At 42.2% G+C, this 25,734-nt stretch overlaps 2 protein-coding genes across 7 annotated transcripts in view; one reads left to right on the top strand and one right to left on the bottom strand.

Moving 5' to 3' along the window:
* The window catches only part of tmc8 (transmembrane channel-like 8), a 31,696-nt gene extending 13,462 nt beyond the window's left edge, over positions 1 to 18,234 (bottom strand). Inside the window, exons 1-11 of the mRNA XM_079845313.1 lie at positions 18,080 to 18,234; positions 16,342 to 16,540; positions 14,443 to 14,591; positions 14,238 to 14,366; positions 12,741 to 12,790; positions 6,979 to 7,118; positions 3,877 to 4,024; positions 3,631 to 3,795; positions 3,206 to 3,360; positions 2,345 to 2,420; positions 2,106 to 2,227 (exon numbers count right to left, since the gene is read on the bottom strand). Of these exons, the coding sequence (XP_079701439.1) occupies positions 2,106 to 2,227; positions 2,345 to 2,420; positions 3,206 to 3,360; positions 3,631 to 3,795; positions 3,877 to 4,024; positions 6,979 to 7,118; positions 12,741 to 12,790; positions 14,238 to 14,366; positions 14,443 to 14,591; positions 16,342 to 16,540; positions 18,080 to 18,131 (1,385 nt within the window). The 5' untranslated portion in view covers positions 18,132 to 18,234. The remainder of the gene's footprint in view (positions 1 to 2,105; positions 2,228 to 2,344; positions 2,421 to 3,205; positions 3,361 to 3,630; positions 3,796 to 3,876; positions 4,025 to 6,978; positions 7,119 to 12,740; positions 12,791 to 14,237; positions 14,367 to 14,442; positions 14,592 to 16,341; positions 16,541 to 18,079) is intronic.
* A 3,207-nt stretch (positions 18,235 to 21,441) lies between these two features.
* tmc6b (transmembrane channel-like 6b) overlaps positions 21,442 to 25,734 on the top strand; it is a 58,837-nt gene continuing 54,544 nt past the window's right edge. The window contains exons 1-2 of one of the 6 annotated variants that reach the window (XM_079845191.1): positions 21,504 to 21,557; positions 22,191 to 22,338. The gene's annotated coding sequence lies outside the window, so the exon portion shown is untranslated. Of the gene's footprint in view, positions 21,558 to 22,190; positions 22,339 to 25,734 lie in introns of those variants that run through there. The other 5 variants (XM_079845194.1, XM_079845193.1, XM_079845192.1 and 2 more) reach the window with 5 other exon arrangements.

Raw genomic sequence — 25,734 nt, forward strand, 5'->3', positions numbered from 1 at the left:
TCATAAAACTTTTGCGTTCTGAGAAACTTTGTGTTCGATCATAAAACTTTTGCCTTCCGAGAAACTTTGCGTTCGCTCATAAAACTTTTGCGTTCTGAGAAACTTTGTGTTCGATCATAAAACTTTTGCCTTCCGAGAAACTTTGCGTTCGCTCATAAAACTTTTGCGTTCCGAGAAACTTTGCGTTCGCTCATAAAACTTTTGCGTTCCGAGAAACTTTGTGTTCGCTCATAAAACTTTTGCATTCCGAGAAACTTTGTGTTCAATCATAAAACTTTTGCCTTCCGAGAAACTTTGCGTTCGATCATAAAACTTTTGCGTTCCGAGAAACTTTGCATTGACTCATAAAACTTTTGCGTTCCGAGAAACTTTGCATTCGCTCATAAAACTTTTGCATTCCGAGAAACTTTGTGTTCGCTCATAAAACTTTTGCGTTCTGAGAAACTTTGCATTCACTCATAAAACTTTTGCGTTCTGAGAAACTTTGCATTCACTCATAAAACTTTTGCATTCCGAGAAACTTTGTGTTCGCTCATAAAACTTTTGCGTTCTGAGAAACTTTGTGTTCGATCATAAAACTTTTGCGTTCTGAGAAACTTTGCATTCACTCATGAAACTTTTGCGTTCCGAGAAACTTTGCGTTCGATCATAAAACTTTTGCGTTCTGAGAAACTTTGTGTTCGATCATAAAACTTTTGCCTTCCGAGAAACTTTGCGTTCGCTCATAAAACATTTTTGCGTTCCGAGAAACTTTGCGTTCGCTCATAAAACTTTTGCGTTCCGAGAAACTTTGTGTTCGCTCATAAAACTTTTGCGTTCTGAGAAACGTTTGTGTTCGCTCATAAAACTTTTGCGTTCCGAGAAACTTTGCATTCGCTCATAAAACTTTTGCGTTCAGAGAAACTTTGCGTTCGCTCATAAAACTTTTGCGTTCCGAGAAACTTTGCGTTCGCTCATAAAACTTTTGCGTTCCGAGAAACTTTGCGTTCGCTCATAAAACATTTTTGCGTTCCGAGAAACTTTGCGTTCACTCATAAAACTTTTGCGTTCCGAGAAACTTTGCGTTCGCTCATAAAACTTTTGCGTTCCGAGAAACTTTGTGTTCGCTCATAAAACTTTTGCGTTCTGAGAAACGTTTGTGTTCGCTCATAAAACTTTTGCGTTCCGAGAAACTTTGCATTCGCTCATAAAACTTTTGCGTTCAGAGAAACTTTGCGTTCGCTCATAAAACTTTTGCGTTCCGAGAAACTTTGCGTTCGCTCATAAAACTTTTGCGTTCCGAGAAACTTTGCATTCACTCATAAAACTTTTGCGTTCCGAGAAACTTTGCGTTCGCTCATAAAACTTTTGCGTTCCGAGAAACTTTGTGTTCGCTCATAAAACTTTTGTGTTCCAAAAAACTTTGTGTTCGCTCATAAAACTTTTGTGTTCCAAAAAACTTTGCGTTCGCTCATAAAACTTTTGCGTTCTGAGAAACTTTGTGTTCGATCATAAAACTTTTGCCTTCCGAGAAACTTTGCGTTCGCTCATAAAACTTTTGCGTTCTGAGAAACTTTGTGTTCGATCATAAAACTTTTGCCTTCCGAGAAACTTTGCGTTCGCTCATAAAACTTTTGCGTTCCGAGAAACTTTGCGTTCGCTCATAAAACTTTTGCGTTCCGAGAAACTTTGCGTTCGCTCATAAAACTTTTGCGTTCCGAGAAACTTTGCGTTCACTCATAAAACTTTTGCGTTCTGAGAAACTTTGCGTTCACTCATAAAACTTTTGCGTTCCGAGAAACTTTGTGTTCGCTCATAAAACTTTTGCGTTCCGAGAAACTTTGCATTCGCTCATAAAACTTTTGCGTTCCGAGAAACTTTGTGTTCGATCATAAAACTTTTGCGTTTCGAGAAACTTTGCGTTCGATCATAAAACTTTTGCACTCGAAAATCTAAATAAAGCAATTACAAAAAACATTAACTATTTTGTTTCGCTGCATGTCATGTGAGCTTTAACCGACATCAGAGGACCGTGAACAAGCAAATGTGTGGTTAAATTATTGAAATGCTAACTAATATTAACCTGAAGTGTAAATATTTGGTTCAGTAAAGTACGAGTAACTCACACTCTTGGGTAAGCCACACAAAATGCATTGAAGAAGCACTCCAGGAGGTTGAAGACGGTGAGTTTGTACATCTCCTTCCCAAACGCGTTCTCTCCGCAGTCTTGGCCTTTGGGATCGCAAGTCTGAGCACAGTTCAACAGACTTTAGCAAACGTTTGCCTATCATGTAGTCTCATTGTTGTCTAGGAGAAACAACTGAGAAATGAAAGATATCTCATTGATTTTCCCATGTTAACAAACCTTGTATTTTTCTGTAATTTGTTTGATGAGGAATAACAGATAGATGCCCAAAGACGCCAACTTCAGGAAAATACTCCTGTAATATTCACAATAGACATCGTTTCAAACCAGCGTTACAGAATATCATGAGAATAATGTTTATAATATCTTACAGTTGCATGTAGGAGATTAGAGCTGGACGATAATATAGTTTACATTTTGCAACGATATTAAAGCTACACTGTGTAACTTTTTAGTTTATTCTTAGCTAAAAACACTTAGTTCTTTCAAAAATATATGTGCTCATTAATGTATATTTACTTCTTTCAAGTAATAAAGTATTCTCGTATGTTTATAATATGCCATTGAAAATACATACGGGTGAGGGTTCGAATGCCGGTCGCCATGTTGCCCCTCCATCTTGAAAGTACATTAGCCAAAGAGGGACATTCCCGTAAATTCAAGCTTCGCCTTTGGCGTTTTAACACTCGATGGCTCCGTGTCCAATGTGGACGAGGTGGAACTGGAAGCCATATTAATCTTGGACTAAATCGGCCACCGTAGGAGTTAAAATGAAATCGGAATTGAGAGGAAGAGAAACTAATATTCACTGGATGGTCATATACCTTTTAACCGCTAGATGGCGGAAAATATCACACAGTGGAGCTTTAACAGTCAAACATATAGTATTGCTTTATTTGAATATGCTGTATATATGCGGATAAAGCTGGACATGGTTATATATATATTCAACATCATAAAAAGAGCTGGGCGATAATTTACATTTTGCAATTAAATAAAAATAATCAAGTAGTTGAGATATTGCCATATTTAATACCACAGGAACACATACCAGAGGTCAAAGTGCATGACCTGTCTGACCTGATTAGGGTGAGGTTGAGCTGGATGGTGAGTGAGTAATCTTCAAACTCCGAGATCTTGCTGAAGATGTGCGGCAACACGTAGTTTATCGTCGCCATTGTGATCGGAGGAAGATACTCAACCATCAGAGACACGGTCCAATGAAGATGCTTATTCTGGAAAGGGAGAGCATCAATAATTAGGAACCAAACATGCTGGAAGCGATTGACCAATCACAATACACTGCTCCAGCCGACCAATCAGAGCACAGTATGCTTTTCAGAAGAGACAGGAAGTTAACAGAGCGTTACTGACAGACTGAGAAGAGAGGAGCCGCAACAGTGGAGAATATGAGGAGATAATCAACACTCAAGCCAGGAAACAACATCTAAGTGCATAATATGACCTCTTTAATTATTCGTTTGACCTTTATACATGTACAGTACCTCATTTCGTGACACGACGATGGCGTAATGGATCAGAGCGAATGCGCTTCCCAGAAGAACCAGCACAAGGAAGTTCAGAAAGACCCGCAGGAGGATGAGCTGGACCCAGTGTCTGAGCGATCGCCGCTGGACTCTTTCGTGAAACGTCTGCTCTTCTAGATCCATCTGGAGCAGAGGTCAGAGGTCATCCAGGCAATGGGAATACTGTTCCTGTGTCTGAACCCCAGATACATGTTGATTTCTCACCTTCAGTTCGTTCCTGATGAAGTTCTGTTTCAGTGATGCTGCTTGAGAGTCCTGGATGCAGAAATCCCACCCACAGAAAACCTTGTAGCTCATGTTGGAACTGAAGCGGTTTCCAGTGAGCCATGAGTGTTTGTAGCCCACCACCGTCCTGAAAGAGAGCAGCACAGGGGACATCAGGGGACATCAGGGGACATCAGGGGACATCAGGGGACACTGAGGCCCTACAGGGACACGGCGATGGGGTTGGGGGAACAATTCGACTTCATTGAAACTTTTGTGTTCGCTCACAAATCTTTTACGCTCCCAGAGAAACTTTTGCGCTTCACTGAGAAATTTGTATTATTATAACTTTGCAGAGAAATTTTACATTTGCTTGCAAAACTTTTTCATTCTACCGAGAAACTTTACGTTCGCTTGCAAAACTTTATCATCATAACGAGAAACTTTACGTTCGTTCGCAAAACTTTTTCATTCTACCAAGAAAATGTACGTTCACTTACAAAACTTTTTAATTCTATTGAGAAACTTTACGTTCACTTACAAAACTTTTTAATTCTACCGAGAAACTTTACGTTCACTTACAAAACTTTGTTATCTTAACGACAAACTTTACGTTCACTTACAAAACTTTTTAATTCTATTGAGAAACTTTACGTTCACTTACAAAACTTTGTAATTCTACCGAGAAACTTTACGTTCACTTACAAAATCTTTTTAATTCTACCGAGAAAATTAATGTTCACTTACAAAACGTTTTAATTCTACTGAGAAACTTTACATTCACTTACAAAACTTTTTTATCCTACCGAGAAACTTTACGTTCATTTGCAAAACTTTTTATCCTACCAAGAAAATGTACGTTCACTTACAAAACTTTTTAATTCTATTGAGAAACTTTACGTTCACTTACAAAATATTTTACAGTTTTTCTCCGTCGCTTTGGTACATTTCTCAGATCAGAATTGAAATTCTCAAAGCTACCTGTTCAATCTTCACATCATTGTGTCACTTCTGCACATCAAAAAAGCAGATTCTCATTTCTTTTAACAAGTTGCAAATGCTTGTGTACATCCATGCAAATGATTATGTACAATTCTCTGCTGTTTCCTACATTATCAGTTGCTTATGTCATGTTGATCAAAATGTATTATATTGTTTCTCTGTTGAATAGCCTCGCCCCCCACAACATTTAGGCATTAGTTCATAGCATAAGTCTTTACATGCAAAATGGTTGAACAAGTTGTCATAAAATGTCAAGCATATTTCTATACATTTCCGTTAGACGTTCACATTTCTACTTTTGTTTTTCTGGGTTTTTTTTTCTTTGTGCTATGCAGTGCTGTCTTTTCCTTTCTGTATCGCAATGACATGGTCTGTCAACAAATTACAGTACAAATAGTAAAAGCATAAATGTGAATCTTGTCCAGTCTCTTGCATTCAAACTCCCACATACACTAAGGTGTAACCTACAATTTACAATAATTGTCATCAAAATTTTAGCCATATTTACATCACAACGTCCCTCCATAGTACAATTATATTGACAGCATGACTAAGCAATTTGACTGTGTTATTCATACACAATGACACAAGGACTTGTCATTCTGATGGCACTGACATGTTCATTGACACAGATATTTACTTTTGAGAGATGAACTGAGGATTTTGAGCAAGAGACTGGCTTTTGCAGGCAATCCATGGTGTTTTGCTATTTGTACGAATTGTTTTGAGAAATGGACTTACTGTTTTGCAAATGTCGAGGATGATTCGAGAAATGTACCAAAGCGACTGAGAAAAACTGTAATTCTACCGAGAAACTTTACATCCACTTACAAAACGTTTTAATTCTACAGAGAAAATTAATGTTCACTAACAAAACTTTTTAATTCTACTGAGAAGCTTTACGTTCACTTACAAAACTTTTTAATTCTACCGAGAAACTTTACGTTCACTTACAAAACTTTTTCATCCTACCGAGAAACTTTACGTTCACTTACAAAACTTTTTCATCCTACCGAGAAACTTTACGTTCACTTACAAAACTTTTTAATTCTACCGAGAAAATTACTGTTCACTTACAAAACTTTTTTATCCTACCGAGAAACTTTACGTTAATTTGCAAAACTTTTTTATCCTACCGAGAAACTTTGCGTTCACTTACAAAACTTTTTTATCTTAAAGAGAAACTTTACGTTAATTTGCAAAACTTTTTTATCCTACCGAGAAACTTTACGTTCACTTACAAAACCTTTTAATTATATCGAGAAACTTTACGTTCACCTACAAAACTTTTTAATTATACCGCGAAACTTTACGTTCATTTGCAAAACTTTTTATCCTACCAAGAAAATTAATGTTCACTTACAAAACGTTTTAATTCTACCGAGAAACTTTATGTTCACTTACAAAACTTTTTTATCCTACCAAGAAACTTTACGTTCACTTACAAAACTTTTTTATCTTAACGACAAACTTTACGTTCACTTACAAAAATGTTTTATCCTACCGAGAAACTTTACGTTCACTTACAAAACTTTTTAATTCTACCGAGAAGCTTTACGTTCACTTACAAAACTTTTTAATTCTACCGAGAAAATTAATGTTCACTTACAAAACTTTTTAATTCTACCGAGAAACTTTAGATTTGTTTGCAACACTTTTTAAGTCTACCAAGAAAGTTTGTGTTTGTGTATTATAATTATTTTATAATATTTAGCATTCTCAAAACATTTGTGAGCGAACTTGAAGGTTCACTGGGAACACTAAAGTTTTGCGAGTGAATGCAAAAGCATTGAAATGTAATTTTTCCATGTGTCTCATATTTTTCCCATCACCGTGTCCCTTTATGGGGTCCACATTAATGAAGCCATTCACTACAAATCAAATGAGAAATGATCCCACAAATACATGTGGCCATATGAATGTTCCCAGCTCAATAACTGTGATTTTCTGTAGTATTAGACATGATGCTGATACAGTATATGGGTATAGCGCCACTTAGTGGTCAAGAGCAGCAAACACATGCTTCTCCTGAAATCTCCATCTGTAACTTCTACTGAACCAGGAACATTGGTTTAATAGCTCAGGGGTAAAGGATCTGACCTGCGGACCACCATGATGATGCTGAGGAAGAGGACAGAGGTCATGCCAAGTAGAAAGAGGATTGGAGTGTTTAAACACTTTAAATTAAGAGACCCGCGAGTGTAGAAACTGTGAAACACCGGAGAGTTTTCAAGAACACCCTGGAAAACACAGAGAACCGACCCAGAACAGAAGAGAGAGAGTGTGTTTAGAGAGAGAAAAGGAGCATGCAGCTGAAAAAAATAAGACAGTGACCTTGTTCACACTCAAATAAACACATAAATCGTGAAAAGTCAATAGCAATAGAATCAAAACTGTGTTTACACATAGAGAGTGAGTTCCCTTTCGAAAGGGAACTCTCGCTGCGTCTAGCTGACGCTATGGGGGGAACGCCCTCGGCGTGACTGGTGTCTGAAGCTACTATCGAATCACGGCAAAGTCTTTGACCGACGTCAGCCCATGACGTCATCAACGTGCGACCCGGAAGTATAAAAGGGCGCCGTGCCAACACATACACATCTTTTTCGTCTTCAGGGACTGTTTGTTTGAAGCGGTATCTGCAGATCTGGTAAAGTATTACTAAACTAGGAAAAGGATGAAACGCACAGAGAAGAGGCAGAGCTTTAGAAAGTGTGTTGACCCGTGTCAGAGATTTCTGACACCGGGAGACACACATTCTCTGTGCGTTTATTGCCTGGGCGAAGAGCATGCACAGGCAGTTCTCGAGGGAGCTGCCTGTGCAAACTGTGAGCAATTTCCAGTTAGAACGCTCCGTTCTCGTCTGGCCCTCTTCTCGAGGGAAGAGGGTGCAACATCTGGGGCTGCTGATGTGAGTTCCGCTCGCGCTGAGGCGGAGAGGCGGCGCACTTCATGGGGTTCCCAGATGGAGCTCGCTGATCGTCTGGAGAGAGGTGTGGTACTCTCGGACGATCAAACGGCTGACGAGAGCGACCTGCAGGTCGATGTGGAGAACGATGGTTCTCCGCCGAGACCTGCAGCGGGTGCTCTTCGGGACGGGCAGGAGATGGCTGAGGAGGATGATGAGAGCGACCAGGACCTGCCTGGACCCTCTCAGCCACCCTGTCCCGCGTATACCGAGTTACTGGATGCTATGGAGCGCGCCACGGACAGGCTGAGGCTGCCCTGGCGGCGCGCTGGGGGAGAGGTCGCTCGTGGACGGCTCGACGATCGATTTCTCCCCGGTCATACACCAGCACCTCAGATGAGCCTTCCATTCCTACCGGACCTCCATACTGAGGTCCAGGCGGCATGGAAGAACCCGTTCTCTGCCCGCATTCACCGACATCAGCGGGCAAGCTTTGCTGATGTCGAGGGAGTGGGTAAGCACGGGTATGTGTCGATGCCTCCCATAGACGAGACGTTTGCGAACTATCTCGTCTCTGGGCAGGTGTCGACACTGAGAGCTCCATCTCTGCCATCCAAACCGCTGAAAACTACCTCGCGGTTGAATGGCAGGGCATACGCGGCAGCAGGTCAGGCTGGTGCGACCCTGCACACGATGGCGGTGTTGCAGGCGTACCAGGCGGACCTGCTGGAGGATCTCGACCAGGGGGCCGGGCTGTCCCCTGAGGCGGTTGCTGAGCTGCGCCGCACCACAGATCTGTCTCTCCGGGCCACCAAGCAGACTGCTGCTGCTATCGGCCGCTCTATGGCGGCTATGGTGGTTACGGAGAGGCATCTGTGGTTGGGCCTGGCTGATATCGGGGAGAAAGAAAAGGGTTTTCTCCTCGATTCACCGGTTTCGCCTACTGAGCTTTTCGGCACCTCCGTGGAGGCGGTGGTTGGAAAGTTCAGGGAGGCGAAGGCGCGCTCAGCGGCATTTAAAACATGCATACCGCTGAGATCCGCGCCCCCACCCAGGCAGGCGGGACCTGGTCCTTCACGGTCTGAGGACCGTAGGCAGGACCAGAGGGCTAGCGTCTCCTCTCGTGCCCCCCCTCCTTGGAGGAGCAGGGCACAGAGGAGACGGGACTCCCGCGGGGGGAAAAAGGATTTAAGGGAGGTAATCCAGGACAAACGTTCCCAACGAAGGCGTTGGTAATGGGTCACTTCCCTTGAGGGCGGTTACATCATAGCCCTCTCCTTTTTCCTTTCTATGTCTTTTTATGACTTTTTACCCAGGCGCTTCTTACATCAGGCCTGAGGCGGGCCTATGATGAGTAGTACTATGTTCTGATGGCCCGCCCGGAAAGTGAGAACGCCCCTTTCAGGCATTCATGGGCGGTAGAACATGGTGGTGAGAACTGCACAATGAGTCTTCGCTCAGCATGCTGCAGGTGAGAGTGGTCTTTTTTGTATGTTATACTAAAAATATGTATTTCTTACAGACCCCAGGTTCCTGTATAGAGTTGGGTATTCATCAGAGAGAACTGTCTTTCCCCTGCTTAGTTAGGCTTCAACACAGCACCATTATCTGGGCTATGTGTGTGAGCGTGTGTTGGCTTTCCCTGGTTGGTCAAGATGGCGCCAGATAGGCCACCGCTTATGGTTATCAGAAGATGGGCCTCCTCTCATTTGAGAGTATTGTTAGGCCGCCGCTCTTTTCTTTGAAATGTTTGCGGATTACTAGGCGGTAGCACACTTTTCTGTTAGAATGTAGTGGTTGTCTACCGCCTAGGGTTATTATGTGTCTTCGGTCCCCTAAGCCACTGCAGGTTGGATTAGTTTGTCTCTGTTACGACTGAGCGCTACGGCGTCAGTTGGTATGTGGGTAAAGGAGGCGCGTTGCTGAGGCACCGTCACCTTTTGTGTTGTACTTAGATCAGAGGCCTCCTCTCATTGAGAGTCGTTGGGTTTAATAGCAGTCAGTTTGTTTGTCTGGCAGTTATTTCTCGTTTTTGCGAAACTCGTACAGCTTGTAGGTTTCTACAAGCCTCCCTGGAACGGGTCCCCATTGTAATGGGTAGCTATCATGTGTTAGGCCTCAGCAGGCCTCCATGAAAACGAGCCGTTGGGTCTAATATTACTACAACCCACATTTTTCAAATATGGCTGTCCCAGTTAGCAGGAAGGATTGCACCGTTCTCAAGAATAACGGTGATAGTGGTAGGCCTTATCAGGCCTCTTGTAAGGCAGGTGACAATGCTTAAGCATCAAGGTACTACTAGCCTAGCTGGCTATCAGGTTAAATAGGGGTGAATACGCTCTCCTGAAGGTCGGCTGTCAATTGTAGGCCTCAGTAGGCCTCTTGAACAAGGCGCATTATCAGTTGGAAGGCCTCAAACAGGCCTCACTGGAGGTATGTACCGATGTGCGCATCAGGACAGCTAGCCTGGAGGCTATCAGGTTGTAGGCCTCATCAGGCCTCCCCGAAGGCCCGCTGGTAGGTGTAAGGCCTTACTAGGCCTCCTTGAGGGTGAGCTCTCAGGTTGTGATCACTACCAGAAGCAGGTTGTAGGCTTCATCAGGCCTCCCTGAAAGGCCTGCTGTTAACTCTAAGACCTTACTAGGCTTTCCTGAGGGTGAGTTCCCGGATTGTGGTCACTCTCAGAGGCAGGTTGTAGGCCTCATCAGGCCTCCCTGAGAGCCTGCTGTTAATTCTAGGCCTTAATAGGCCTCCCTGACTCGAACAAGGTAGTAGGCCCCATCAGGCCTCCCTAAGGTGTTCCTGGGGTCCAGTCATCTGAAAACAGTTAGCACGCATTGCATACAGGTAGCAGGCCTCTCCAGGCCTCCCTGAAGGCTGCTTATCAGGTAGTAGGCCTTAATAGGCCTCCCTTGAGGGCGAGTTCCTTAAAGGGGCTATATGCAACTTTTTCCCCAAAATAAACGTAACAATAGCCTTTTTATTTTACCATTTATGACTCAAACATCTCCTGATGAGCATACTGACACCTTGTCCGCTCACAGTGGGTGCACCTATAAGCCTGTCTCCTATTTTTCCTATTTTCTGGCGGGTCGTCTTTTCCCGCGCTGTCTGCGGATGTGACGTCACCACCGCTGCGAGAGCGAGCAGAAAATGAGAGCAGTTCTGTTTTTTGGCCACAAGTGTCAGTCGCGAGTTTAAATTTCAGAAAAACGCATATAGCCCCTTTAATCAGGATGCTCGAAAAGCCTGCGTAGCTTGACTGTCGAGTCCCAGATGGTGGTCACTCGAACGAGGTAGTAGGCCCCATCAGGCCTCCCTGAGGTGTTCCTGGGACCCAGTCATTTGGCACGTATTGCAATCAGGTAGTAGGCCTCTCCAGGCCTCCCTAAAGGCTGGTTATCAGGTAGTAGGCCTTAATAGGCCTCCCTTGAGGACGGGTTCCTTAAACAGGATGCCCGACTAGCCTGCGTAGCTTGACTGTCAAGTAGTAGGCCTCCATTAGGCCTCCTTGAGAAAACAAGGGTAACCTCAGCAGGCGGTATTGCTGTCAGGTAGTAGGCCTCACTAAGGCCTCCCTGAGGACGGAGTCCCGAGCCTGGATGCTTGGGTTTCCAGCATGGCTTGCGGTTAGGTAGTAGGCCTCTATAGGCCTCCCTGGAATACCCGCTATCAAGTAGTAGGCCCACAGGGCCTCCTTGAAGTTGAAGTTCCTGAGCTAGGCACTTTGATTACCAGTTCTCTGTGAGAACTTGTGGTAGTTGGGCCTACAGCTGGAGGTTACTCGCCAGGCAGGCTCAGCTGCTCCCCTCAATGAGGGTCGTCTATGAGTGCTCAGCCGCCTGAGCCTGGTCAGACGGTCGTAGGCCTCTCATGAGGCCTCCCTGTTAGATCAGTCATTAAGGCCCTTTCGGCCTCCCTACTGCTTTGAAACACAAGCACCTGGTAGATCCTTGATTTGAGCAGGCAGACTCCCCTCGATAGCAAGGGTTGAAAAGCACTACGCTGAGTGTTGCTCTCTTGGATAACCCGTCTCTGAGTTCCGGGCTAAGTAAGACTGCCTGTGTTTCAGTCCCTTAGCTTGGACGCCCCTTGGGCACCATCCAGAGGCTCTGTTTGAACAGACAGGGTTGGCTAAACCGAAGTGTCCATAACACTTAGGGCACCAGGTCAGGCCTCCCTGGTGGCACTCGGGAGAACATTTCCCGAGTAGTGACTGGCTGGGGTTCCTTCGGGTCCCCTAGCCACATTCCCTTGAAGGGACCCCTTCTTTGGAAGTAGTGGTCCCGGGCCTTCGAGCTGTCTAGATGGAACTCCACGCAGTGCGTTAGGGTTCCGTTTAGTTGTATAGCTTGGGCTATGACCGTAGGGAGTGCTGTCACTGTCAGCCCAGGACCTGAGGGGGAATCGCTCAGGTTTTTTCTATGAATTACTTGAGTTGACAGTTGTCACTGCCAATGGCAGACACTCCCCTCAGCATGGCGGTGTTGGTATATCGTTCCCCATAGCGTCAGCTAGACGCAGCGAGAGTTCCCTTTCGAAAGGGAACGTCTAAGGTTACGTATGTAACCTCTGTTCCCTGAGAACAGGGAACGAGCGCTGCGTCGCGTTGCCATGCTTCAGGGCCTATCTGCCATACAGTCCCTTCAGACGAGAAGATGTGTATGTGTTGGCACGGCGCCCTTTTATACTTCCGGGTCGCACGTTGATGACGTCATGGGCTGACGTCGGTCAAAGACTTTGCCGTGATTCAATAGTAGCTTCAGACACCAGTCACGCCGAGGGCGTTCCCCCCATAGCGTCAGCTAGACGCAGCGCTCGTTCCCTGTTCTCAGGGAACAGAGGTTACATACGTAACCTTAGACGTTTTCAATGATGGTGAATGAGTTGATTAAATAAAATATGAAAATGATGGTCAGTGTGTAAATTAGAGAGCGACCATCAGAGAATGACTTACTGATCCGACAAAAAGGTCTTTATATCCAAGGCTATGAATCTTGGATTGACCTAAAAAAAATCACACAAAAATGATTTGACATATTAGATTAGTTTTAGTGCATCATGTTTAACACCAAACCCAATAACTGTAAAGATGGCGATAAAGCGATAAAAGCGATAAAGATATAGTTCTAAAAATCAGAGAAACAATATCATTGGAATCACATTCAGAATGATTTCTTCCTGCTGATGATAAAAACATTGACAGCCAATCAGAATCCATCCTGCTTTAAAGAGCTTGAGAATTTAAAGGTGCAGTAAGTGATTTCTGAGAAACGCTGTTGGTATTTGAAATCACCAAAACAAACACGCCCCTACCCAAAAGATCACACCCCTATCGTCATAGCTCCGCCCCCCCAAATTCACAAATATGATATGCAACACAGACCCCCCCCCCCAGTGAGTGGACACGCCCCTTACTGCTGATTGGCTGCGGTGTGCAACACAGGCACCTCCCCCTAATGAATGGACACACCCCTTACTGCTAATAGGCTACAGTGTGCAATACAGGCACCTCCCCCTAATGAATAGATATACCACTTACTGCTGATTGGCTACGCCATGCAACACAGGCACCTCCCCCTGATGAATAGATATGCCACTTACTGCTGATTGGCTACGCCATGCAACACAGGCACCTCCCCCTAATGAATAGAAACTCCCCTTACTGCTGATTGCCTATGCTGTGCAACACAGGCACCTCCCCCTAATGAATGGACACGCCTCTTACTGCTGATTGGCTACGCCATGCAACACAGGCACCTCCCCCTAATGAATAGAAACTCCCCTTACTGCTGATTGGCTACGCCATGCAACACAGGCACCTCCCCCTAATGAATGGACACGCCCCTTACTGCTGATTGCCTATGCTGTGCAACACAGGCACCTCCCCCTAATGAATGGACACGCCCCTTACTGCTGTTTGACTAGGTTGTGATACACAGGCACCTCCCCCTAATGAATGGACACGCCCCTTACTGCTGTTTGACTAGGTTGTGATACACAGGCACCTCCCCCTAATGAACGGACACGCCCCTTACTGCTAATTGGCTACGCTGTGCAACACAAGCACCTCCCCCTAATGAATAGACACGCCCCTTACTGCTAATTGCCTATGCTGTGCAACACAAGCACCTCCCCCTAATGAACGACACGCCCCTTACTGCTAATGGGCTACACTGTGCTACACAAGCACCTCCCCCTAATGAACCGACACACCCCTTACTGCTGATAGGCTACGCTGTGCAACACAAGCACCTCCCCCTAATTAACGGACACGCCCCTTACTGCTAATTGGCTACACTGTGCAACACAAGCACCTCCCCCTAATGAACGGACACGCCCCATACTACTGATAGGCTACAAGTGTGTTTTGGTGCTCGGTCTGTTCCACTTTCAGTAGTGGTTCTCAGAAATCGCGTACTGCGCCTTTAAGAGCCGCTCCCACCGCTCATACCTGAGGTGTTCCTGAACACCAGTGTTGGCGTCAGCACCGATCCGGCGATGATGACGCTGTACAGCAGGTTCAGACCCAGCAGGTACCGCAGGAACAGGAAGTACGCCTTCACCCCGACCCCAAACCGACCTGTAGACCAGACCCGATTCGGTTAACCGCTCTGACATCATCCACTCACCTGCACATCAACACACCCAACAGTCACCTTCGATCTTATGAAGCGTGTGTCTCCATGGCAACAGTCCTGACAGGGCGCCGCCCACATGCTCCTTTAAGCGCCGCCTCGCGGTTTGCTGGCTCCGCCTCCATGAGTCCCAGTAGCCAAAGCTGCGTCCCTGCAGGTTCTGCCGCTCCCTGATTGGCACAAAGAAAACTCTGAAACTGGCCACTAGATGGCGACGTGTCTGTGTGTTAATCACTCGATCTATGAACAGAACGAGTCTTTAGCCCTATTCGCACGGGATTAGTATTATCTGTGGACCCTCTGTAATAATTGCAGAGAATGTCTGTGATCTTAATCCTGTGCGAATCGGCAATGTCTGTAATATGTACAAATACAAAAAATATTTGCGGGGGAAATGAAAATGACCTTCCATATTTTACCAAACACCGAGGTCCTGTGATACCATCCCGTGCGAATCGGCATCTGTGATCTGGCCGGGATTAGGCGGATCGTATATCATTTTTGCAAGGTTTTTGTTTCCTGTGCGCATTTTTATCGTTATCTTTCACGAAGAATGCTCTATGGCTGCATATAATGCGCACCGTTATGAATTCACGAGCTGCCGCGCGGATTATACTTTCACTTTAGAATGAGCAATTTGGGAGTAAATTGCTTAAATGGTGTGTTTAATATTATTCTTAATGTAAAACACAAGAAAAAAACAATACAATGACAAACTCGCTTAAATGTGCGCTTTTACATTTAGCTTTGAATTAGGGCTGTCAAAAGATTAATCGCGATTAATCGCATCCAAAATAAAAGTTTACATAATATATGTGTGTGTACTCTGTTAATTATTATTTATATATAAATACACACACAAGCATGTATATATTTAAGAAATATTTGCATGTATATACTGTATATACATTTATATAATCTATAATATATATAAACATAAATGTTTTATATATAAAAAACAATCTTTTTTTCTTAAATATATACATGCTTGTGTGTGTATTTATATATAAATAATAATTAACAGAGTACACATACATATATTATGTAAACACAAACTTTTATTTTGGATGCGATTAATCTTTTGACAGCCCTACTTTGAATATAATTTTTATTTTTATTTTAAACTGAATCTTCCGCCTTGTATTGTTATTATTGCTCAGTTAAGTTTTTAATTATAGCGTCTGTTCTCTAACTGAACTAAATTATTTTTATTACTATAAAACAATCAAAATGATATCGATACAACTGTTTATAATTTCAAACAGCTATATCTATAACGAAAAAACATTTACAAGTCTTAACATCATATCCGGGAGAAAGTCAGTAGCCTAAATTTGAGTAAAAATCAAAACATTTTTATTGCAATATGAAATAATATGCAGCATTTTTATGGCATTATCCAAGAATATGCAGCATTTTTATTGCAATATGAAATAATATGCAGCATTTTTATTGCAATATGAAATAATATGCAGCATTTTTATTGCAATATGAAATAATATGCAGCATTTTTATTGCATTATCCAAGAATATGCAGCATTTTTATTGCAATATGAAATAATATGCAGCATTTTTATTGCATTATCCAAGAATATGCAGCATTTTTATTGCAATATGAAATAATATGCAGCATTTTTATTGCAATATGAAATAATATGCAGCATTTTTATTGCAATATGAAATAATATGCAGCATTTTTATTGCAATATCCAAGAAAATGCAACATTTTTATTGCAATATGAAATAATATGCAGCATTTTTATTGCAATATCCAAGAGTAAAATATGAGTTAAATCACAGGCTTGCTTATCCTGTGCGAATGCGCCGCGCAAAATTCAGACGTGGGGGAGTCATTTCTAAATCACACGAGGTCCAGATACAACTAATCCCCTGTGAATAGGGCTTAAGTCTCTCAGTCACCTGATGTCTCTCCGGTCCTGCAGACAGACGGGTAGAGCTCTGAGCGGGACGCTGGGGCTCCAGGACACTCTGTCCGGGCGGGAGTTCTCATCCAGATCATGTGTGACCCGATGAGCCTGTGAGCTCGGCAGGAGCCCGAATATCTCAGTCTGATAATACTCACACGAGTCACTGGACAGATCTGAGCTGCAGCTCTCCTCTGTGCACACACACACACACACACACACACACACACACACACACACACACACACACACACACACACACACACACACACACACACACACACACACATCAGCATCAGCTTATGATCATCACAAAAACACCTCACTCAGGAAAAAACACATTTAATATAACATTCTGAAGTGGAGAGACTGAAATAATCTTTGTTTTATTTACAACACTGCATAAATATGATGCTCTTCCTCTTCTCCAGCACAAACATCTGAACATTCATAAATCAGGACACATATACTGGAGCAGAGAACGGACTGAGATATTACATCAGCAAAATGAAGTGAGTTTGTGCTTAAAACAACAAATATCTGCCAGTGGAAAATATGCAAAGTTTTTATTTCAATATGAAATAATATGCAGCATTTTTATTGCATTATCCAAGAATATTCAACATTTTTACTGCAATATGAAATAATATGCAGCATTTTTATTGCAATATGAAATAATATGCAGAATTTTTATTGCAATATCCAAGAATATGCAGCATTTTTATTGCAATATCCAAGAATATGCAGCATTTTTATTGCAATATCCAAGAATATGCAGCATTTTTATTGCATTATGAAATAATATGCAGCATTTTTATTGCAATATGAAAGAATATGCAGCATTTTTTTTGCAATATGAAAGAATACGCAACTTTTTTTTGCTATATCCAAGAATATGCAGCATTTTTACTGCAATATGAAATAATATGCAGCATTTTTACTGCAATATGAAATAATATGCAGCATTTTTATTGCAACATGAAAGAATATGCAGCATTTTTATTGCAACATGAAAGAACATGCGACATTTTTATTGCAATATGAAATAATATGCAGCATTTTTATTGCAACATGAAAAAATATGCAACATTTTTATTGTAATATCCAAGAATATGCAGCATTTTTATTGCAATATCCAAGAATATTCAGCATTTTTATTGCAATATCCAAGAATATGCAGCATTTTTACTGCAATATCCAAGAATATGCGACATTTTTTATTGCAATATGAAATAATATGCAGCATTTTTATTGCAACATGAAAGAATGCAAAGAAAGAATTTTTATTGCAATATCATTGCAAAATTTTGATGTTTTTTTCAGTAAACATGTCCTGCGATCTCGTCATTTTGATCTTGATTTGTTAAATGTGAGATATTTGTGCTGGAAAACGAGACACACACACACACACACGTTCAGACACAGTAATACTGTATTCTAATATGAAAGTTGTTGTTTAAAGCCGTTTTGGTGTCGTCTATTTATTGACGTGAGAAAGAACAAAGAGGTGTGGAGCATTTCTGCAAACAAACCACAGAAGAAGGAAGTCAAGAGTTTGATGAAACGCTGAAGGATTCAAACGTACAGCCATGATATATGATCATATGATCAGTGATAATGCTGATGAAGTCTGTCACACACACACACACACACACACACACACACACACACACACACACACACACACACACACACACACACACACACACACACACACACACACATCTCTTCACCTGATAGGAGTCTGTGGAAGTTTGGTATCCTGGCTTCTCTCTCCATCGTCATCAGCCGTCAGTGTGCCGAGGCCCTACACACACACACACACACACACACACACACACAGACGGACAGAAGACTTCTCTCTGCTCTTCTCGTCAGTGTGTGTGTTAGGAAGGCGAGATGTGTGTTAGCAGGAAGTCATGTGATGAACGAGTGGGTGTTGCATCGGAATGAGTCACAGATCTGAGTGGGATCTTGACAGTTTGACTGCTTTCTGACCAACACACTTCATCAACTCAAAACAATCAGCTTATCATAGAGATTATGCTTACAAAAAGATGATCTGTTTAGATGGTTGCTAAGTGGTCGCCAGGGTGTTGCTATGTGGTGGCTAGAGTATTCTCGGTTGTTGCTAGGGTATTCAGGGTGGTTTCTAGGCAGTTGCTAGGGTGTTCTGGGTAGTTGCTAGGGTGTTCTGGATGGTTGCTAGGCGGTTATGCAGTTGCTAGGGTCTTCTGGATGGTTGCTATGGTGTTGATATGTGATTGCAAGGCAGTTGCTATGGTGTTCTGGGTGGTCGCAGAGGTGTTTCTAAGCAGTTGCTGAAGTGTTGTGGGTGGTTGCTCTGCAGTTTCTATGGTCCTCTGAGTGGTTGCTAAGCAGATGCTGGGTTGTTTTGATTGGTTGCTAGGGTGTTGCTAGGCATGGTACATTGAGTGGTCGCTAAGTGGTTGCTAGGGTGATAGCCAGTTGCTAAGGTACTCTGGGTGGTTGTTAGGCGATTGCTAAGGTACTTTGGGTGGTTTCTAGGTGGTTGCTAGGATGTTGCTAGGCATGGTACCTTGAGTGGTCGCTAAGTGGTTGCTAGGGTGATAGGCAGTTGCTAAGGTACTCTGGGTGGTTGTTAGGCGATTGCTAGGGTGTTCTGGGTGGTTGCTAGGCAGTTTCTATGGTACTCTGAGTGGCTGCTAAGCGGATGCTGAGTTGTTTTGATTGGTTGCTAGGGTGTTGCTAGGCATGGTACCTTGAGTGGTCGCTAAGTGGTTGCTAGGGCAATTTGGCAATTGCTAAGGTACTTTGGGTGGTTTCTAGGTGGTAGCTAGGGTGTTATGGGTGGTTTCTAGGTGGTTGCTAGGATGTTGCTAGGGATGGTACATTAAGTGGTAGCTAAGTGGTTGGTAGGGTATTAGGCAATTGCTAAGGTACTTTGGGTGGTTGCTAGGTGGTAGCTAGGGTGTTATGGGTGGTTTCTAGGTGGTTACTAGGATGTTGCTAGGCATGGTACCTTGAGTGGTCGCTAAGTGGTTGCTAGGGTGATAGGCAGTTGCTAAAGTACTCTGGGTGGTTGTTAGGCGATTGCTAGGGTGTTCTGGGTGGTTGCTAGGCATTTTCTATGGTACTTTGAGTGGTTGCTAAGCAGATGCTGGGTTGTTCTGATTGGTTTCTAGGGTGTTGCTAGGCATGGTACATTGAGTGGTCTCTAAGTGGTTGCTAGGGTGTTAGACAGATGCTAAGGTATTCTGTGTGGTTGCTAGGTGGGAGCTAGGGTGTTATGGGTGGTTTCTAGGTGGTTGCTAGGCATGTAACTAGTGTGGTTGCTAATTGGTTGATAGGTTGATAGGCAGTTGCTAATGTCCTCTGGGTGGTTGTTAGGCGATTGCTAGGGTGTTCTGGGTGGATGCTAGGCATTTTCTATGTTACTCTGAGTGGTTGCTAAGCGGATGCTGGGTTGTTCTGATTGGTTGCTAGGGTGTTGTTAGGCATGGTACCTTGAGTGGTCGCTAAGTGGTTGCTAGGGTGTTAAACAGATGCTAAGATATTGTGTGGTTGCTAGGTGGTAGCTAGGGTGTTATGGGGGATTTCTAGGTGGTTGCTAGGCTGTTGCTAGGCATGGTACCTTGAGTGGTCGCTAAGTGGTTGCTAGGGTGATAGGCAGTTGCTAAGGTACTCTGGGTGGTTGCTAGGTGGTAGCTAGGGTGTTTTGAGTGGTTTCTAGGTGGTTGCTTGGCATGGTGCCTTGAGTGGTCGCTAAGCAGTTCCTAGGGTGTTAGGCAGTTGCTAGGGTACTTTGGGTGGTTTCTAGGATGTTATGGGTGGTTTCTATGTGGTTTCTAGGCAGTTGCTGAAGTGTTCTGGGTGGTTGCTCGGCAGGTTCTATGGTACTCTGAGTGGTTGCTAAGCAGATGCTGGGTTGTTCTGATTGGTTGCTAGGGTGTTGTTAGGCATGGTACCTTGAGTGGTTGCTAAGTGGTTGCTAGGGTGTTAGACAGATGCTAAGGTATTCTGTGTGGTTGCTAGGTGGTAGCTAGGGTGTTATGGGTGGTTTCTAGGTGGTTGCTAGGCTATTGCTAGGCATGGTACCTTGAGTGGTCCTAAGTGGTTGCTAGGGTGATAGGCAGTTCCTAAGGTACTCTGGGTGGTTGCTAGGTGGTAGCTAGGGTGTTATGGGTAGTTTCTAGGTGGTTGCTAGGCATGGTGCCTTGAGTGGTTGCTAAGCAGTTCCTAGGGTGTTAGGCAGTTGCTAGGGTACTCTGGGTGGTTTCTAGGATGTTATAGGTGGTTTCTAGGTGGTTGCTAGGCAGTTGCTGAAGTGTTCTGGGTGGTTGCTAGGCAGTTGCTAGGGTGTTCTAAGCGGTCGCTCTGCAGTTTCTATGGTACTCTCTGAGTGGTAGCTAAGCGGTTGCTAGGTTGTTCTGATTGGTTGCTAGTCTGTCATTTTGGTGTTCTGGATGGTTGCTAGGGGGTAGCTAGGGTGTTTTCTAGATGGTTGCTAGGGTGTTGCTAGTCGGTAGTTGTGGTGTTCTGGATGGTTGCTAGTTGGTAGCTAGGGTGTTCTGGGTGGTTGCTAGGCATGGCAACTTGAGTGGTTGCTAGGGTGTTAGGCAGCTGCTAAGGTACTCTGGGTTGTTGCTAGGTAGGGTGCTCTGGGTCGTTGCTAGGGTGTTGCATAAGCAGTTGATAGGGTTTTATGGCTAAAATATGTTTTCGCTAATTAGAATTGTAATAAAATGTTGATATTTGATAAAAACAAATGGATTTAAATAAATAAATACATCTAGTACTACAGTACAGTAATCTCCAAATAATATTTTCCACATTTATAATATTAATATATCTCAGTATATGAGGTATTTATACAGCTCTAGGTTAGGGGTCCGTGGACTGATGATAAACAGGCATTATTTTCTCGGTTGTGACATGAGTCTTTTGTGGTTGGCATTTACACACAATCATGATGTGGAAAAGCTGCCTCTGACGTCATTTCTAAAGAATCGTATGTCAGACAAACACCATCAGAATCACATCCTCTGTGTGTGTGTGTGTGTGTGTGTGTGTGTGTGTGTGTGTCATGGGTGAAGCTGGCACTTCCTCCATCAATACAGAGAGAGAGAGAGAGAGAGAGAGAGAGAGAGAGAGAGAGAGAGAGAGAGAGAGAGAGAGAGAAAGAGAGAGAGAGAGAAAGAAACGCGTCTGAACTGAAGTTCCCAAAAGGTTAGATTTCTATTTGGTCAGATTTATAAATAACTTTATATTGAATGAGAGGTATAGCCTGAGGCCTTAACACATCCTCAATCTTCTCTGTTGTGGAGTAAAGTCATTTAAACCTTTGACTTCTGTCTGTGGGAAACTAATGGTTTGTTTTGATGTGTTCAGAGTCCAAGGGTTCAATGAATCGGCTCATACCATTTTAAATGCACACTTTTGCTTTAATTGCTGTTCAGTTTAATAATATGCCACTCATAAACTGATCAAACGCTTAATGCGATTATAATAACAGCATTGAAAGCATTTTGAGTGTTTGTACGAGATGATCAATCATTTAAGCCCCCCTGCGGAAACGAAAATGATTCAGTCCTAGTAATGCAGCAAACGAGTTGTTCATATGAGCCGACTCATTTTTTGTGATTCAGTTGAACCGATTCACAAAGAGCGTTTCAAACTTTTTTTTTAATTGAATCAAATGATTCAAATAACTGGTTTCAAATGACAGGTATCACATAGCCTCAAACAAATGAGCAATTCCAACAAAAAACTAAACAAAACAACACCAAAAAAGAAAAAAACATGATCTGAAAGGTAAAGAAAGAAAGAAAAACAAGCAAAAAAGTTTTTTTTTTCTTCTAGGATTACAATAGTGCGCCTGAATCACTGGTTGAATCGCAGTGAACCGAACGAACCGATTCGCCAAACTGATTCAAAACTCTAGACGCGGCTCAATCGGTGTCATTAGAAGTTTCTCAAGAGTTTCTACATCAACCCAGCGCGCGCAGCGGTGAGTTACAACTTATTTCCTTTAACTTATTGATCACCAACACAATCTCGAGTGAGATTATCGATGCTTGATCGATAGAAGACAAACTATCGAGATAAAGTTGCGTTTGAGAGCGTGAGCGACATCCTAACTCAGTTCTGTTGTTACTTCGGCAGGTGTAGAAACAATATCTGCGTTCAGTTCAGTTCAGTGTCATCATAATGTGTATTATCATGAGAGAGAGAGATCATTAATCAAACACTAGAGGTTTGGGGATATAACATTACAATGATATGATCAGTGTATCAGATACAATGGGACTTCCATGGTGTTACATTTCCAAAGTAAACACGATTTTGCCATTGTAGCAGCCATGGTATTTTTGCTTCTTTGTTTGTTTGTTTGTTTGTTTGTAACCCAAACTGATGGATTCATTGGCTGTGTGTCAAAGCCTGTTATTTTTTGAATGTCAGAAATATTTTGGTGTTGTTGTTGATGCACATTGGCTTTGGTTTGCTCAGTTTGGGGACACTAAATATTCAACTATATCACTGATCAGCTCATTTCAATGATCATAAAGTGTTTAAAATGTTGAAAATATGATTTTAAAAGTCCTCATTATTAGATAAAAAGTCAAAAATATGACATGCTAAGTCATAATTATAAGAAAATGTTGAAAATATGATTTTAAAAGTCCTCATTATTAGACAAAAAGTCAAAAATATGACACGTTAAGTCATAATTATAATATAAAATGCTGAAAATTGATTTTAAAAGTCCTCATTATTAGATAAAGTCAGAAATATAACATTCTAAGTCATACTTATTATATAAAATGCTGAAAATATGATTTTAAAGTTCTCATTATTAGACATAAAGTCAAAAATATGACATGCTAAGTCATACTTATAATATCAAATGTTGAAAATATGATTTTAAAAGTCCTCATTATTAGATAAAGTCAGAAATATGACATTCTAAGTCATACTTATAATATCAAATGTTGAAAATATGATTTTAAAAGTCCTCATTATTAGATAAAGTCAGAAATATGACATTCTAAGTCATACTTATTAGATAAAATGCTGAAAATATGATTTTAAAGTCCTAATTATTAGACAAAAAGTCAAAAATATGACATGCTAAGTAATAATTATAATATCAAATGTTGAAAATAGGATTTTAAAAGTCCTCATTAGAAAAAGTTACAAATATGACACGCCAAGTCATAATTATAAGAAATGTTGAAAATATGATTTTAAAAGTCTTCATTATTAGATAAAAGTCAAAAATATGACATACTAAGTCATAATTATAAGATAAAATGTTGAAAATATGATTTTTAAAGTCCTAATTATGAGATAAAAAGCTGAAATTAGTCTAAATTATGAGCAAAACACACACACTAAGACATTAAAAGATGAAATCATGCTTGTTTTTTTTTTAAATGTGCTTTTAATAATAGTAATAATAATATTTATATTATTATTTTCATTTTGTGCAGTATGTATATGTTTACATTTTGAAATCAGTTTTTACAACAGAAAAGCTGACTTCAGCTTTTGATCTGAAAGCCGATGTGTGTGTGTGCTGATTCGGAGGACTCATTGTGTGTGTGTTTGAGGCTCTGTGGGATGTTTGGAGCCGGTTTTCCCGGTCCTGCTCTTTTGTGTTGCAGACAGACCCAGATGTTCTGCATTGTTCTTCACTGCTGCTCTAGTTCCAGATGTGCCAGTGCAATCTGATCTCCACACACTGATTGGTTGTTTCTCGTTCTGCCCTTTTGTTTCCCGCACAATGACTGTGTGTTATATAATGTCCCGCATTTGGACGGGTTTCAAATGGAGCATTAGCCCCCCCGAGGGTCGTATCCCTTCACTCCAGCTCCACACACACACACACACACACACACACACACACACACACACACACACACACACACACACTCTTCTGCTGTCTTACATTTACATTGATGCATTTGGCAGATGCTTTTTATTTCAGTGATTCGCATTACACTAATAAAGTGGCGAGCCGGACGACAGCGTTCTCACTTTAGACATGTTGGCGTTCTCCAATAATCATGCTGTTGTTTTATGTATAACTACGCTCTGAAAACAGCTTGTTTTGATATTATGGGATGTGTGATGTCACATGACAGGGCTCCAGACTGAGGCTGAAGGCTGGCATTGAGACATTATACATGATGACACTATAGGCAGGGCCGAATTAACCATTAGGGCAACTTCGATTCGATTTTCGATTCTATTCAATATGGATTATTTGGGAAATGTATCAGGGATAATACATGGAAAATGTTCTCAAGGAAAACTAATTTCTGAACTAATGTTGTAAACTATGGGAGTCAGTTGATACTACATTAGCCGACTAATATTGAAGGTACAAATTAACAGATTTGTATACAAACACTTAAATGACACTAAATTATGTTTTTTATATATGTTATAATAACTTTACAATTACATAATCATAATTCTACTCCAATTAGATTTTTGAAATATAAACATTTAAATGGTGGCTGCATAAAAACGTGCCAGATTTATTCATACATATGCATTAAATATTGAAGAACATTGAATATCCTATTCAATGCCCCTAAACCTACCCATCACACACACACACACACACACACACACACACACACACACACACACACACACACACACACACACACACACTGCCCCTGCCCCTAAACCTAGCCCTCACAGGAGACTGTGCAGTTCACTTTCTGTGAAAAAAAACTCATTCTGTGATTCATAAGCATTTTGAAAAGTGAGGACATGGGGAACGTCCTCATATTTCACCCTCTTTTTGTAATACCCATGTCATTATACACATTTGTGTCCTGATATTTCACGAAAACATGCCCACACACACACACACACACACACACACACACACACACACACACACACACACACACACACACACACACACACACACACACACACACACACACACACACACACACACACACACACACACACACACACACACACATACATACATATAATATTATTTTAAAGAAGCCTGATTCGCTGTAAACGAGGCACAGTGTGATGAGGTGGTTGACCATCTGTATCTGACATCATCATAAACCGCCAGTGAAGGATTTCATAATGATCTGATGCTTTCATAACACACACATGCTCTAGAGAGAGGGCGTTCACACGGTTTCCTGTGCAATGATGTTAGCCAATCATGTGTGTGTGTGTGTGTGTGTGTGTGTGTGTGAGAGAGTGAGTGTGTGTGTGTGTGTGTGTGTGTGTGTGTGAGTGTATGTCTGTGTGTGTGTGTGTGTCTGTTTCTGTGTGTGTGTGTGAGAGAGAGAGAGAGAGAGAGAGTGTGTGAGAGAGTGTGTGAGAGTGTGTGTGTGTGTGTGTGTGTGTGTGAGAGAGA

This window comes from Gobio gobio, assembly GCF_949357685.1.
Source record: "Gobio gobio genome assembly, chromosome: 19".
Taxonomy (NCBI): domain Eukaryota; kingdom Metazoa; phylum Chordata; class Actinopteri; order Cypriniformes; family Gobionidae; genus Gobio; species Gobio gobio.